General features: G+C 34.4%; 1 protein-coding gene and 1 pseudogene across 1 annotated transcript; both read left to right on the top strand.

The window, feature by feature from the left end:
• Positions 1–75: 75 nt before the first annotated feature.
• Positions 76–6,863, top strand: LOC104907670 (6,7-dimethyl-8-ribityllumazine synthase, chloroplastic). The gene is made up of 8 exons (XM_010696628.4): positions 76–202; positions 295–407; positions 2,476–2,568; positions 4,794–4,889; positions 5,319–5,397; positions 5,593–5,639; positions 5,800–5,859; positions 6,035–6,863. Exons 1-8 carry the CDS (start codon positions 76–78, stop codon positions 6,074–6,076), a joined length of 657 nt encoding a protein of 218 aa, XP_010694930.2. The 3' UTR covers positions 6,077–6,863.
• Positions 6,864–11,941: 5,078 nt separating this feature from the next.
• LOC130591091 (inactive glucose-1-phosphate adenylyltransferase small subunit 2, chloroplastic-like) lies at positions 11,942–15,973 on the top strand (annotated as a pseudogene).
• The last annotated feature ends 488 nt before the right edge of the window (positions 15,974–16,461 follow it).

Genomic DNA, 16,461 nt, shown 5'->3' with positions numbered 1-16,461 from the left:
GCTCCAACGCACACTCATCAGCGCCAACAAACTACTTTCCAAAGTCAAACAAAAAACACACACTAAACTTTCCCAATGTCTTCTTTTGTAGCATCTCAATCTTGTTTCCTTACCACAAGTTCCAATATTTTACCTCTTAAACCCATTTTTCTTCAACAATCTTCTACATTTCTTCGCTTTTCTTCCCCATCTTCTGTTCCAGGTTTGTAATTTTGAGTAAAAAAATTTAATTTTATTTGGAAAGATTACAAAATTAATTGGGTAGTTTTAAATTTCCTATTTTGTCAATTTCAGGGTTAGTTCATGCTGCAACAGAAAAGAAAAATCGTGCCTCATTTGCAGTGACAAATGCAGTGAGAGAGTTGGAAGGATATGTCACTAAAGCCCAGAATTTTCGATTTGCCATTGTTAGTATTTCTTGCTTATTAGTACTGAAATTTGTTTCATTTTGTCTTTGAATTGTTTAGTTTTCCCGAAAGTTTGTTAATTTGTTATTTGGGTGGCAAGTGGGTATGTTCAAATTAAAGGGGAAAGCTTATTGTGGGGGGATAATTTGCATACATTTATGTGCATCTTTAGATTATTGAAATACAATGGTATAAGGGGGAATTTTAAAATTATTTGGAGTCATGAAACATCCATTTCATCTTGATTCATTGATGTTGATGAAAATAATACTATCATTATTTTAGGATTTTCATCAATCTATATGAATATTCAACAACTTTCTTTCTAAAAATAGTGACATTCAAATATTAATTTGAAATTGGTAGCGTAAAGGCGGATGAAAAAAAAAAGAAGCCCTTAGTTAGTTCTGAGGTATGAGATTGATTTATTGTTGTTGAGGGGGATGACTTCTATTTGATGTGTCTTATAGAGAGAGAAAATGTTTAAGGGTACCTATATACTCGACTACATAGTGTGAGGATTGTGGCTTCTTTATGTTTGAGCTCTTTTTGGTTATACATGAGCGTTCTTGGATATTGAATTTGTGTTGCATGGTGTCAATGATAGTTAAAACAATACATCAAAACCAGCTACATACTGGGTATGAATGCAATCTGATCGTTTGAAGTTGATTATATGTTAAATGGATGCTTGCCCTTTGCTATGTTGTATTTATACTAACTGCTGCAACTTTTGCTAAGAAAACAAGACTCTAGGGTTTGATTCACCTGAAATTTCCTGATCTAACCTGATTCTTTCTGATGTGATATAGTATGAATCATACAAAAATATATGAAATGATCTAAATTTTTTTGAATTACGAAGATTATCTTTAGAGTAAATTTTACGATCTGGTCTATTTTATTAACAATTCTCTGAAGCATTTAAAAAAAAGTGAACCAAAGAAGACCCTAGTGTTAGAGTTTAGAGAATAATTATGTTTATCCATCTCGTGTGAACCACAAGATTCCTTATCTCCGGCTATGGATCTCTTGTTAGCAATAACGTTGAGCCAAATAATCTTCTCAATTGCCATAGGATATAAGGAATAATAACATTGTTCTGCATTTTTGAAGGAAGAAAACCGCAAACCAAGCAGGGAAAGGGTGTAGGTATGGGAGTGTAGATGAATTTTGGAGATGCTCTGCCAATTGATTTGTGATTTATGAAAAAGGATGTCTTGTGATGGTTTGTACTTCAATCTTGAATTTGAAGAACTCTTTACTAATCAGCTTATTTGTCACTCATGGATAATTATGAGATGAGGTCCTTCTGGATGGGATAAGAGAACTCGTACTCTATTATGTATATTTCTATCGTTTTTTTATATTTAATTGAAAAAATAATTAGAAAATAAAACATTTGTTCTTTCGGGTTTGATTGTGTCGTAGCTCTATAATTCGGATTTGGTGCTGTTTATCGCTGGATGACTGCATTGCGGATATTGACCCCAAAAAAGAAACGGTAGGTACAACCAATCCATGAACAACCAACCATCACACTGTAAAAGTCCGATAGGTTCGATCTATGGTCATTGTGCTTCCTAAAGGATCTAGTATGATCTTCCTTTTGAATGTCATAGACTAAGCTAGCTGCTTCAAAGCTACTGATGTGACTCCATAAGCCTTGGTTTGCTATTGTAGCTTCTAACAGTTTTGGACCTAGCCAAATTCAAAGCTAATTGTAAGATTCTAATTATTCTGAAATTTGCTGACATGGCTCTTGAATATGCAGAACCAAAATTTTACAAGACAATGGGAGGAACCTTCTATTTTAGAATTAGTTCAATGCAATAGGTGCTTCGACATTGGCTCTTCATGCTTTTTTTTCATGGCATTTTCTTCTCCTTTTGAGCATTAAACCACAGTATTAGAGGATCTGATTGTTATGGCGTAACCGCGTAAAGATATTCATCGGTTATGAGTAACCAGAATAAAATATTACATGAGCATAATTTTATGGGCCATAGCAAAAGATGATAGGTATCTGCTGCATACTAATTTGTCTATATTTTCTTCCTCTATTAAGGTTGTGGCTAGGTTTAATGAATTTGTGACAAGGCGGCTAATGGAAGGAGCTCTTGACACTTTCAAGAAATATTCCGTCACTGAAGATATTGATGTATGTGGCTTCTCTATGCTTAATCATATTTGCTTTGCGCTTCTTTTTTTACATGTACTCCATGAATGTGTTTGTGCCATCATCGATTTTGCACAAAATAGAAAGTAGTCGAATTTGAAAGTGCTTGTTTCTAATTGGAGTAAGGGAGATTGATGAAAGATGTGCATTAATTGCTCAATATCTAGATTATTTCGACATTTGCTTGATTCATCGCATTAAATTTTCACTAGTGCCTTATGTTTAAATTATGTGACCTAGTAAGAATTTTTTTCCAGCATCCATTTAACAATATACTTTGAAATTTCATTCTCATATTCGTGCCTGGGGAACTAGGTAAGAAAATGCTTTTATGTATAACAGGGAGCATTTACTAAACTGTGAGGATTCCCCTTTATGTTGCTACACTACAACCTCGATCACTCGAGTCATGGTTAGTTCGTGAACCAGTCGAGATCTGATAAGGTCTGGGTTTTATCTGAATATTTATGTCTGAGAATAGCGCTCATTGCTTTGTATAAGGTGTGTGTTTTGGGGTGGTCGGGAGAGGGGGTATCTATCATTTGCTTATGTTCTGTTACCTGTTACTTCTTTGCTTAAAACTGCAATTGTTTTTGAGCCATCTCCATTGTTCTTTTGAACATACGCGTACATGGTTTTCCGTTTTCATCTCCTTTTCTATGCTACATACTTTATGCATGGGGATCATGAGCAAACATTCTGTTACATGTATATCATAAGGAAAGGTCACATAGGTCAGATTCCAAAAGTTAGCATGTTGGGTACTTTTTTTTTTTTTACTTCTAATATTGATGTGTGCAGGGGTGGAGCCATGGAGGAGCTGGGGGAGGCCTGACCACCTTGGCCTAGCCTCCCCCCCCCCCCCAAAAAAAAAAAATATAATATAAGACAAACTTGCATCAGAATTCAATGATGCTGAGCTTTGTACATCTGTGTGTAGCTCTTACCACTGCACGCGGGTTCAAACATGCTATCGCCTTCTGTAACTTTGCATCTTTTCTTTTTTCAAATCTTTTGCTGTCCCCTTTAATTATTGCATTAAGGAGCATGTTCTACACTGCTTCATTGCTTCTTTTGCTGCTTTTTAGATCTTTTAATTAATTCTCTTCTCTCTTTTTAAATATATTGTTTTGTCTTTTCACTAACTCATTTATATTGATTTACAAAATTATACAACTTACATTCATTGTTTATTCTTCTTTTCAGTGTTCCCTTCTTTATTTTTTCATGTCTTTACAATTGTTTTTGGACATTTTTCTAAGGCAAATCCTTTTATATTATTATCCTTTATAACATTGAACTAATTATACACTTCCTCCGTTCTTTATTAATTGCAACAATTGGATTTTTACACTGTCACACATAACCCCATCACCATCCATTGTGCTTTTTATGTACGGAAAAATATAGTCATATGGGGTCTTTTTAGATTCATCTAGATATATATACTTTCAATAATTTAGATTTATCTAGATATATATACTTTCAGTATATCAACTTTTTGTAATTTTTACTAAAAGGTATTTGATGATATCAACGGTTAAAGTTGTGCATTAGCATGTGTGAAAACTCCGATGTTGCAATCAATGAAGAACGGAGGAAATATATGCTACTCCTCTCTAAATATTAGGAATGCGCATTTCTCAAAATTTTGGTTTGATTACTATATCTCTTATATTATGACATATAAGCATTATAAAATTATACGAATAGATTTATCTAGAAAAAGTACTTTCATAACAATATCAATACGTATTGAGATTAATTAACAGTCAATATTTGACCTCAAACATTATGTATTGCATTAAAAAGAACGGGAGGTGTAGCACTTAACTACCGGCCCCCCACTTTTAAAATTCTGTCTTCGCCCCTGATGTGTGTTTAGTCAAAATTCTTTTTGGCTTTTCCTTGGTGTGTTTGTCAAATTAATTGGAGCACTTGTTATAGAATGGCTCGTGCGCAAGTTGTTTTAATAGCTGGAAAAATAATTTTTTTAAAGGAACCAGTGGGTTTTTTTAGAAGGTTAAAGATGCTTTATCGGGTACATAATTGTAGGCTTGTTAAGTCCAGTCGGATTGAAAAGTAAAATAATGAAGGAATCTGCTATATAATTATTATTTTTATTTAAATTTTGCAAAAAGTGTTTTTAGAGAAGCTTTTGTTATTTTGTGATTAAAACTTTTAGCTACCCTTTCTTTGAATGACAGGTTGTTTGGGTTCCTGGTGCTTATGAGCTTGGGATTACTGCACAGGCGTTGGGAAAATCAGGAAAATATCATGCTATTGTGTGTCTTGGAGCTGTGGTAGGTCCTCATAGTATACTTTTATTTGTGTTCATTGATTTCATACTTTGCAGGTCCTGTGTTGAATATGTTTTATACATGTGGTTCGGGACATGCATTGGACTCATGTACAAACTCTGCCAACTTTATTAATGTGTCGTTTATTGCAATGTGACAGCTTAAGTTAAGGCTGAAATAAAATTTCATTATTGTTCTCATCGAAAAAGTGACTATTATGATGAGCTTGTAGGACTTTTGCGTTTTGTGTGATTCTTCCAATGTCCTTCTGATATCATGTGCATCACTATCATTGTAGGAGGAAAAAGAATTTCAATGTGAATGGCTTCTGGCTAGTGTCTTCCATAGTCCTATTGCTTTGCTTCTTATTGGAACCACATCCGAATAACCATTGTCCTAATTTTGCTTTATCCCTTGACTTGTTATCTTTAGGTAAAAGGGGATACTTCACACTACGATGCTGTCGTTAACTCCGCCTCCTCTGGAATACTAACAGCTGGACTAAATTCAGGTAGAGCATCTTCGTCCATATGTTTGTAACACACTTTTTTTTGGATATCAACAGAAGACAGATTGCAGATTAATTTCTTTTTTCCATTTGGTGTTATTTAGATTATAGATATTTCTGCTTTTTTGAATTATGGTATCCATTTTTACTTTGCAAGTAGCTCACAAGGACAATTGTAATATTGTTGTTTTGCTGCAGGAGTACCTTGTATCTTTGGTGTCCTTACTTGTGATGACATGGATCAGGTAATTTGTTCTGACCCTTGTTACAATGTTCTAGCATACCATCTAAACCCAAATGTTCAATGTTATATAATTTGTCATTTGGTATCATGTCGCAGTTAATTTTGGCCTGCATATAGCTTTATTGCACAATTTGTGTCTTCCTTGTTGATGTTAACCGCAGGCCATTAATCGCGCTGGTGGAAAAGTAGGCAATAAGGGTTCTGAGGCAGCGCTAACAGCTGTAAGTTCTTACCAAAATCCGCTTGATTTTAGACTTGGAAGGATGTCCAATTGTCCATTTGTGACCTTTTTTCATATTCTCTGATATCTTGATGAAGAGATTAATTTTGTTGTTCATATAACACTTTTTAAAGTTTTTGTTTTTCATTATCAAGCCACTTATGTTGTTTTGGCAGATTGAGATGGCTTCGCTTTTCGAACATCATTTGAAGGCCTAAATTCAATTTGATTGAAGTAGTTCCCTTGTCCATTGAGCCACTTCAAGATTGCCTTATTTCCTAGAGATTTCCCTTAAACGCGTGCAGCCGTGCAGGGAAGAAAGAGGGGGGGGGGGGTTGTTTAAGGAATTAAGAGGTTTGCATATTGTTGTAAGATGAAACTTGCTTTCCCCATGGGCCAAATATGTTTGGATAATTTTCTTTTCTTTTTTTTCATTTTTCATTCCGTGTTGTATGAAAATAAATTCTTGGGAAGTTGTTGTGAACAGCTCTCGTGTCTAACAGCCTGAGAATAGTTAGTTGGAAATCTATGTTTTGTACTTTCCTGAAATTTGAGGATGCTCTATTGGATGTTGTTTAACTTCTTTCCCCAAGTATTAATCTAATCTTCAAAGTTCTAATGGTACAAAACATGGAAGATACGAAGTTTATCATCCTCTTTTTCCATTAATATTTGGATAAAACAGATTTCTGGTTTCCACTTTTTAATTAATGATGCAATGTCTTCGGCTATGTTGGATTCCAGACTGAAAAGCTGAGGATTTCTACCTTCATGACTACTCCTGCTAGAAATGATATCCTTAAACACCCGAAAGTAGACCTGGCAATCGGACCAATCGGATCGGATTCGGACCGGACCAATTCAGATCGGACCATTTTCGGATCAAGTTACATTCGGACTGGGATCGGACCGGATCGGACCGTTTCGGATTGGGTCATCGTTCGGACTATTATTTCGGATCGGAATCGGACCGGACCAATTCAGATCGGACCGTTTTCGGATCAAGTTACATTCGGACCAGGATCGGACCGGATCGGTTCATTTCGGATTGGGTCATCGTTCGAACTATTATTTCGGATCGGAATCGGACTATGGTGGAATGAATGGAATAATTATGCCAATGATATGTTTTTTTATATAAAAAAACGGGTAAGTTTCGGGTATTTCGGATCAAAACCTAATCGAAACCAATAATTTTGGGTCGGTTTACCTTCGGGTCAGATCAATTTTAGATCGGCTCGGATCGGTTTCGGATCGGGTAAGATTATATCGGATCATTCGGATTTCGGATGAGTTTCGGATCAAGATTATTTCGGATCGGGATTCGGACCGGATCGGGATCGTTTCGGATTCGGATCAAGGTTCGGACCGTCTCGTTTGGACCCAGATCGGACCACGGATCGGATATTTCGGACCGGATTTTCGGATCAGGACCAACTTTGCCAGGTCTACCCGAAAGCTTTCAAGCTTCACTTTAAATTTTGGAGACCACTTTGTGGTTGATTGTCTCCTTCAAGAACTTTTTAGTTATGAGCGAATAAGTGATAGCTTATTAGGGTTGGTAATACTTACAATTCCAAAGGTCCTGGGACCAAGTCTCATCCTTTGCAAGAGGAATTTCCATATTCCCCTGTATGATTGTACTTGCTAAGGATTTCAACTTATCTTATAATAACTAGTATTTGGGCCCAGGTGTTTCTTTGGGTTGGTATTGTGTTTTCGAACTTTATATGCATTTTTTTTCATTCCCACTAAAATATATTAAGGAAAACTCAACATTAAAAGGTACAAATATAATAATGTTGACACTTAAAGCATGATCTAAAGCTGGTTGAGATGGTAATTGTGCCATGTATATTAATAAGAGGTCACGGGTTTAAATCTTGTTGCAAGCTAATTTTACTTTGGTTAATTGACATGACTTATGTACACATTGGACAATTCTAGTGGAATAACAAAGGTGCACGCCTTTTATATATTTGTATAAGATAGTTATTAGGCTAAGGCTATGCCTCGGATAAGGAAAATTTTCATTTATTAATATTATATTTTAAAATAATAACACTAAATATCACTTGGTCTAGTGGTTGAGACTTTAATATATAACCTTAAGGTCATGGGATCAAACCCTTGTGCTATGCAATTTCTATTTTTTTTGTTGTAGGTGGATTACATGGAGTAAAATGCTTTAGGGAGAGCGTCACGTGGCACTGTTCCACGTTTAGGAACGCCTTTGAATATATTACTAGTTATTAGGCCCGGGCTATGCCCCGGGTAAGAAAAAATTTCATTTATTAATATAATACTTTATAATAATAACACTAAATACAACTTAGCCTAGTGGTTTAGACAATATGTACTTGAGGTCTCGGGATCAAACTCCTATACTAAGCAATTTCTAAATTTTTTTAATGTACATGGATTACATGAACTAAAACTCGTTAGGGAGAGCGCCACGTGACACAGTTTCTTGTTTATGCACGCCTTTTGATATATTTGTATAGATAGATAATAAAAAGAACATTTTATAGTCCATGCTAGTTCTTAACCATAATAATAGTCCAATGGAAGCGCTTCTTAGATACAATAATATGAAGTACTATAGATATGTGCTCAATAATCTATACCGATAAAATTATGTTTAATAACACCGATTTTACATAATATTGGATAGAGAAGATATATCTTTAAAGAGATTTAAAAGTTACGAGTATTCTCCTGTATTTTAAAGATAATTTATGAAAGTTGTTCTTTTGTGTGTACATGATAATTTTGATTGGAATTTTTTCTTTTTTTTTGTTTCCCAACATGATAATTTTGATTGGAAGTTTTTTTTCTCTTTTGTTATCCTCGTGAATTTTTCCAATTTAGATAATCTAACACATACCACGAGTAACCGAGTACTTAAATGAAACCTATTTTACTTTTTAATAGGTATCGTTTCACCAATCTAGTTTTAAAAGATTTTTTTAATTTTCCTACTTCACCCTCATGCAAATTTTGAATGTTAAAGGTGATGTAAACCTTAAATTTGCTCATTATCATAATTAAATACATGTCTCAAATACGACATTGGTTTATATAACGTGTCTTTTTAACTTGTATATAGCATGGTCACTCATAATCTAAGAAGATATGTCCTTCAATTTTTTCATCAACTTTCTCTCTCATTTTACAAAAGTTTATCATGCCTCATGACATATTTTGATGCATGCACCCGACTCATGACCAAAAAAAGAATACGACTCTAAAATGAAAACTCAAGTGTATAAAAATTTAAAGAGATAATAAATGGTTTAAAAAGTATATCAAAATATAACAAAATAAATGTATATTCATAGATCTCAAAAGATTATGACCATTGGTGATTTTTTTAATTTATTTTACTTTGTATTCCCTCTATCTCTTAATAGATTACCCATTTCTCTCGAATCATTCACGTTTGTCAATGAATATTTTGTAGATGTAATATCTTTAATTATATATTAGTAGAAATTATAAAATTTTGGTTTTTCAAATGTATATAGTGAGACGAATCGAACGAGACCCCACACGATTATATTTTATCCTATATATTTTAGAAACTTTTTTTTTGAGAATCTATACAAATATATTAAAAATCGTGCGAAAACAAGAAAATGTGCCACGTGGCGCTCTCCCTAGAGAGTTTTAGTTGATGTAATTCATGTATAATAAAAAAATTAAGAATTTGTATAGTATAGGGTTTGATCCCAAGACCTCAAGTACATATACTAAAGTTATAACCACTAGGCTAAGTTGTATTTAGTGTTATTATCATAAAGAATTATATTAATAAATGAAATTTTTTCTTACCCGGAGCATAGCCCGGGCCTAATACTAGTTTTCTTCTATAAGTAGTGTCCAAATTAGAAATGAGAAATCTATTACAGGACGGAGGGGGTAGTTTTAAGATATTGCAATTGCAAATTTTAAATAATACATTATGCATGTGAGCTCCACATTCACTTTCTCTATGAATCATTTCATGACTTAGATCATGGGATGATCTAAATGGATGTCATAACCCAAATTAGATCATTAAAAAATCATAAGACGGGAGGCTATGTTTTATTACATTTCAATCATGACACAAATTCAATTGCTTCTACTAAATTCATTTTCCTCCAACTTCCTTACTGTCATTTTGTGGATCACTCACGAGTTCCTACCAAGTCAAAGGCCGAAAATTTGAATTTTTTGCCGAAAATAGTGTTTTTGGTACCTTTTCACAAAACTTAAATTTAGGTTGGTATATCCCCACAAAATTTTTTTAGTGAGGTATATCCCCACAATATGTCCTATTACCTTGGTATATACCCACAAAAAACTCCACAAATTCATAATCTAAAATGACATGAGTGGCCATACTCGTATGACATCAAGAGGAGTACAAAATCTGTTCTTATATTTAATTAAACTCAAAAGATAGTAATTAAACAAAGTAAGAAAAGTTCATTGTCAATTCAAGAGCACAAGATAACACCATGTTAAGCAATGAGGTTAAATAAGTTATACAAACTATAAGCAAATTTATAGAAGGATAATATAGACCTTTTCAGCCTACCAAGTTAACTCCATTGTTCCTTGTTGTTAATTTGTTATGCTCTTCCATGGACAGTACTCAGCAAAATACTAAATCATCAACAAGCAAGCAGCCTCCATTGTTCCTCTGAGATTCCCAGACAGGAATTTTGCTTAACATATTCAATAATGCAAAACCAGCTTGCATCAACAAGAATAAAGCAAGCAAAAGCAAGGAAGAAGAAAGTGACAATGGCCCTGTTTGGCAATGAGCTTTTTCAACAGCTTTTAGAGGTTTTGAACCCACTTTAGAGTTTTGACCAGTCAAACCTCTAATATGGGTGTTTGGTTAGGAGAGGTTTGCAAAGGAGTTTTGGAGTCAAAACTCTCAAAACAAAAACGCTGCAAAATGCAACGTTTTGTTCAGAGGTTTTACAAAACATAAAACTTGAAGACAATTTTACCCAAAATCAAGTATCATGATTCATGATTAACCCAGTGCAAAACCACCATGACTTCCACCACCAACAACTCCACCAAAATCAACCACTGTAAACACCACTACCGACATCCACCAAAAAAACCACCACCACCAACCACCACCATTGATGAAGAATCGCTGATGGAGATTGCGCTGCCTGGTGATGATGAACAGTAGTGATGATAATTTAGATGATGCTGAGTTGAACGATTGTGATTGATGATGATGATTCTTGATAATACTTGAGGATGATGATGATAATACTTGACGATGATGATTCTTGATGAAGGATTGATGATAACGATGAGATGGTGGTTTTGATGAAGGATTGATGATGGTGATGATTTAGTTTTTTTTTTCAAAATGAAATCAGTGGGGATGGGTTGGAAGTGAAAGAGAAAGAGGAGAGAATGGGGTTGTGGAATTTGGTGGGTAGTGGCTTGTGGTGGGTGACAAAAGGGAATATAATAATAATAATAATAATAATAATAATAATAATAATAATAATAATAATAATAATAATAATAATAATAATAATAATAATAATAATAATGACCTATGTCTATAATTGTCATTTTACACCATAATATACTTATCAGCTTTTATCAAACAGCTAAGTTTTACCAAACACATTTATATAAACAACAGTCAAATCCGCAGTCAAATCCACTAAATAAAAAAGTTAAAACTCTAACAGCAAACTCTAAACTCTAACAGCTAAACTCTAAACTCTGTTTGCCAAACAGGGCCAATAACTGATAAGAAGCTTAGAATCAAAGTTCAACCAAGTGGCCTTAAAATAAGTTTAACAAATTCCCTTTGAACCCGCAAATAAAGGCCATATAATTTAGTAATGTCAGTTATTCTTTGTACCAACAAAAAAACATGGTTCATGTGGGAAATACCATGCAACAGCCAACCATGAAGAAGAAACCTAAATATTCTCTGTTCATGCCTTCTTTCTTGGTTTAATAATTGGACATTTGACTCTTAAATATAATACATGATTTTCAAAGTGGAAAATCTAACATTATTTTGTTATAGCAAAACAACAATCAACATTTGCCTAATTTATCATGGTGACATTGCAATTATCCTCAATATCCCCTACCAATATCACTCACTCACTTCTCAAGTTCTGCCATAACAACGTAAAAACTCCTAAGAAACTTCAGTTTTCACTTTGTTCAAGGTTTTCCATGTCCAATCTCCAGCATCCATATCGAAACCTTTCTTTTTCGCCGTCAGAAAATCAGGTTTGTATTTGTATTATGTATGTTTAGATTTCAAAGTATTATTGTAAGTTTTTGGGTTGGCTTTTTGACTTAATTAAGAGAAATTTTGTTCAAGTAAGAATGTTGCAACAATATTATTTGATGTTCAGACTGCAAGTTATTCCCATTAATGAGAAGAAGATCAGCAGGTGCAATTCCATTTGGAGCAAAATACAGACTGATAGATGCTGTTGTTAGCAACTGCATTAACAGCAACACAGCCAAGATCTATGCTTTAACACAATTTAACTCCACTTCTCTCAATTCTCACATTACAAGAACTTATTCAAATGTGGGTCTTGGAAAAGAGGAATTTCTTCAAGTCATTGTTGCTTGTCAAAGCCCAGAAAATTAGTCCTGGTTTCAGGTCAGTAAACCATTTAATACATGCCTCTTCCTTTTCCATATAAGTACCCCATTCGCTTTTCCACGGTGTCTAATGAATAGTTTCTAAGTTTGGCCTTGAATAATGAAGTGTTCACTTATTCAAAAACGGAAGAAGTATGTAGGAAGTGAAGCTTTAATAGTGTTCTATGCTACTCAGACTTGGGTACGTATTTATGTGTGACATGGGTACGTGTCCAACTGACAGACTTGGCTTCGTATGAGAACTATCCATGACTTTTGTTCAGAATCACGGAAATCAAGAATCCAAGTACATATACAACGTTTATAGGTTCAAACTCCGTTTTTTGTTTCTTTTCCCTTTGGTTTCTCTACTTGTTTACTTACTTTGTTAATGACAGGGAAATGCTGATACTGTTAGGAGATTTTTGTGGATGCTAGAAGACTGCTCCGCGACAGAGTTTATAATCCTCCCTGGCTACCATCTTTATAAGATGAATTACCAAGATATCCTTCAGCTCCACCACGAAAACCGAGCTGATATAACTATTTCAGCTCTAAGATCAGAGAAGAGGCATGACAAAGGTTTTGGCATATTGAAAGGGAATTCAGAAATTGAAGTAGTTGAATTATTTCAAGAAGAGACTGCTTTTCCTTTGGTGAGTTTCTTGGACCATTTTTCCATCATACAGGAGAATAAATATTTTTTCAGACTGAACTTTTTTTTTTGAAAATATAAATCAGGTAGGAAGAGTTGAAAATACTGAAGATAACAACTGTACTACTTATGCAAGCATGGGCATCTATGTTATTAGAAAAGATGTAATGGTATATATGCTCAGAGAAGAACTTCCATGGGCTAATCAATTTAGAAGTGAAGTAATTCCAAGTGCTTTATCATTAGGGATGAAGGTCAGATGTACATGCCTTTGCTACTTTCTTTACTGTTTGGTCAGATTTATATTTACTTTGTTAGTATCTATATTTATTGATAATTTATAGAATTAGTAATAAGTGTTGATTATAAACTATGTATGACACGTGATACTCTCTTTCTTCCATTCGCCATCATTCCATGTCAACAATATAAAAAAACAAAAAAAAAACTTACAGAACATTGTCAATATGGAGTCTCAAAGCCATGAGGTCCCAAGTATGAAAAAATGTGACTGATCCACACACTATAATTTTATTGATTCTCTGCTCAAAAGTAAAGATGATATTATCAGTCTTCAATGAAAGATAAGTAAGATGATATTATCAGTCTTCAATGAAAAATAAGTGTCACAACTTATAATGATGTGATTACAAAAAGTGAACGAAATGACTTATTGCCTTTTAGTAGCATATTTCCAAATTGAACAATTTGAGATCACATATTAATTAACACAACCATCTTTCATCACTCACTAAATGTAGGACACATAAGAATGCTACTGTGTAGCCGCTCATTCTTGTATTAAGTACGAAACATATATATATATATATATATATATATATTATATATATATATTATATATATATATATTAATAATATATATTATATATATACAATCTTTCTTACGTAATGGAAAGGATTGGGTTGGACCTTTGATAATCTCAACCCAATTCGATTCAAAAACTTTGTGAGCGAGTGGGAGGAAAGTAAGAGATCCACCTTAACTTTGCCCTAGGAAAAAGTCAAACCCTTACCTCCAAGTCACAAGTTCAATCTCTTATGTAGATTAAGACATGTTTGGAAGCATTTTTTTTAAGGTAAAATGAAGTTCCTCGCAAAAAGGGGTGAGACTCGATCCCGATTCTGGAATCGAAAGTGATGTCAATACCACTAGGCTATCACAAATTGTTCATGTATGGTAGCATATATACATTGTTTACTTGAGGATAGATGCATTATACTTATGAATCTGCCTCTACTAGTTTTAAGTTTGAACTCCTTAATACACTGTTCATTTATGGCTTCAAACAGCAAGCATATGGAATCTTTTGCCGGACATATTCTTTTAAGGAAGTTGTTCTGAGTATCAATTATTCAGAAATATTATGAGCATGTCGTTCATCGAAAAAGATGGTATGAAATTCTCACATACCTGAAAAAGTTTATCCTTTTGCTGTTCATTTGGTCAATACCAGGTTCAAGCATATCTATTTGACGGATATTGGGAAAACATGCAAAGCATCAACGGATTCTATCAAGCCAACATGGAAAGCACTAACATCACAAACATTAGATACAAGTCAGTATAAACCTTTTTTTATATTTAAGTTTGTCCTTATTTTTCTCGAAAATAGATCCCACTCTTTTTTAAAAGGAGGAGGTAGCGAGAATATGTCATTATCAGTACATCTTAAAGCTGTCAAAAAATGACCTAATCTGATAACCCAATCTGAACCTGTAATGATTTGTAACTGACTTGCACCTAAAAATTTGGCAAAACAAGTCACATGTAACCTGGCCTGTACCCGTCCTGATAATAATCGATACCTGCTCTTGACCCGATACTCTACGACCTGAAACTCAACTGATACCCGCCCAATAAAGACCATAACTAAAATGATCCGAGCTGACAACGATCTGAATCCGATTCGACACCGATCTGAAACTGATTATAACTTGACGTAACTTGTTATTAACCCGACATGTTGGTGCCCGTTACCAGATTTTACTAGACCTATGGCGACCCGGTACATTATTTTACCCGACTTTTTGCTACATGTTACCCGATTTTACCCGACTTGTTGATTGTTGATAACTCGACTTGTCATTGACTTCACCACATAGTAACATAATAACACTATTATAAAAAGACATATAATTAGATGAACTATTCAAGCATTGATTTTCAATAAAATCTTAAATGATGATACAAATTTGAAGCAACGCCACACAAATTCATACTTGTTCCGTGTTCGAAGTGACCTGAACCCAAGTATAATACAACCCGATAACAACCAACATGAACCCGACTCGAACCGCTATTACCCTGACCTAATGAGTATTCGACCCACGCATGATCTGAACCTGAAAGCACCCGCTACAAACTTGCAATAACCCCGATCCGATACCACATGATCACAAAAGATGACCTGTCCCGAAATTGGCCGCGCCGAACCCAATCGAACGGGAAAGAAGAAATTGACCGAGATAAACCTGACCGAATTATGACCGTTCCCGACCTGTTTGATTTAATAATCTGACACGACCTAACTGAACATGACCTGAAACTTGAGATGACCCGACCTAAACTCGACTCGAGTAACTGAATTGACATCTCTTGAATTTCATTGTCATTTAAAAGTCTCATTACATCTAATGCAAAATTCAATCTTTTGGTAACAGTTTCTGTGGTAGAGATTCTCCTCTCTATACTTTGCCTCAACGTCTCCCTCCAACTAGAGTAACTGATGCTGTAATAACCAACAGTGCCATTGGAGATGGTTGCATTCTCAATGTAAGAAGTCAACAACTTTAGTATCGTGTTCATAGCAAAAAAAAAAAGTTAATTAAAGATGTATTAACCTAGTGGTTAAGATTGAGGTGCTGTGAAGTGTAGACAAAAGGTTAGAGCATCTCCAATGGTTTCATATAAGGGCATGCTTGCAATTTTGGCTAAATATGTAGTTGTAGCTTAACCACTGGAGAGAAGAAAAATAAACCTGCTTGCAAGCAAGTGTAGCCCAAACAAGCAGAGTAGCTTGAAAAAATAAGAGGGAACTCATCCAATTATGATGTGTCATGTGAAAACTTTTATTTATTTCTATGTTTTAAAAAAATGACAAGCTAAAAAGTGATGTAGCTTACCATTGGGAGACATTGTAGCTAGCAAGCAATGTTGCTTAAAAGGCTGATGTGGTAAGTCGTGCTACAAGGTGTTATAGCTCACCATTGGAGATACTCTAAACAAGTTTGATTCCCCCTTCCCTTTTTTGTATTATGTACTGCATTCGTGGCTCATATATA

The sequence above is a fragment of the Beta vulgaris genome, chromosome 4 (assembly GCF_026745355.1).
Source record: "Beta vulgaris subsp. vulgaris cultivar EL10 chromosome 4, EL10.2, whole genome shotgun sequence".
NCBI lineage: Eukaryota > Viridiplantae > Streptophyta > Magnoliopsida > Caryophyllales > Amaranthaceae > Beta > Beta vulgaris.
Note: the sequence above shows the minus strand (reverse complement) of the source record. Positions and strands in the feature narration are given on the sequence as shown.

Excerpts from the sequence above, each read along its gene's own strand:
- LOC104907670 (XM_010696628.4), top strand. The coding sequence starts at position 76 with ATGTCTTCTTTTGTAGCATCTCAATCTTGTTTCCTTACCACAAGTTCC. Across the intron at positions 5,398-5,592 it reads AACAGCTGGACTAAATTCAG|GAGTACCTTGTATCTTTGGT; the intron begins GTAGAGCATCTT and ends GTTTTGCTGCAG. Across the intron at positions 5,640-5,799 it reads CTTGTGATGACATGGATCAG|GCCATTAATCGCGCTGGTGG; the intron begins GTAATTTGTTCT and ends TGTTAACCGCAG.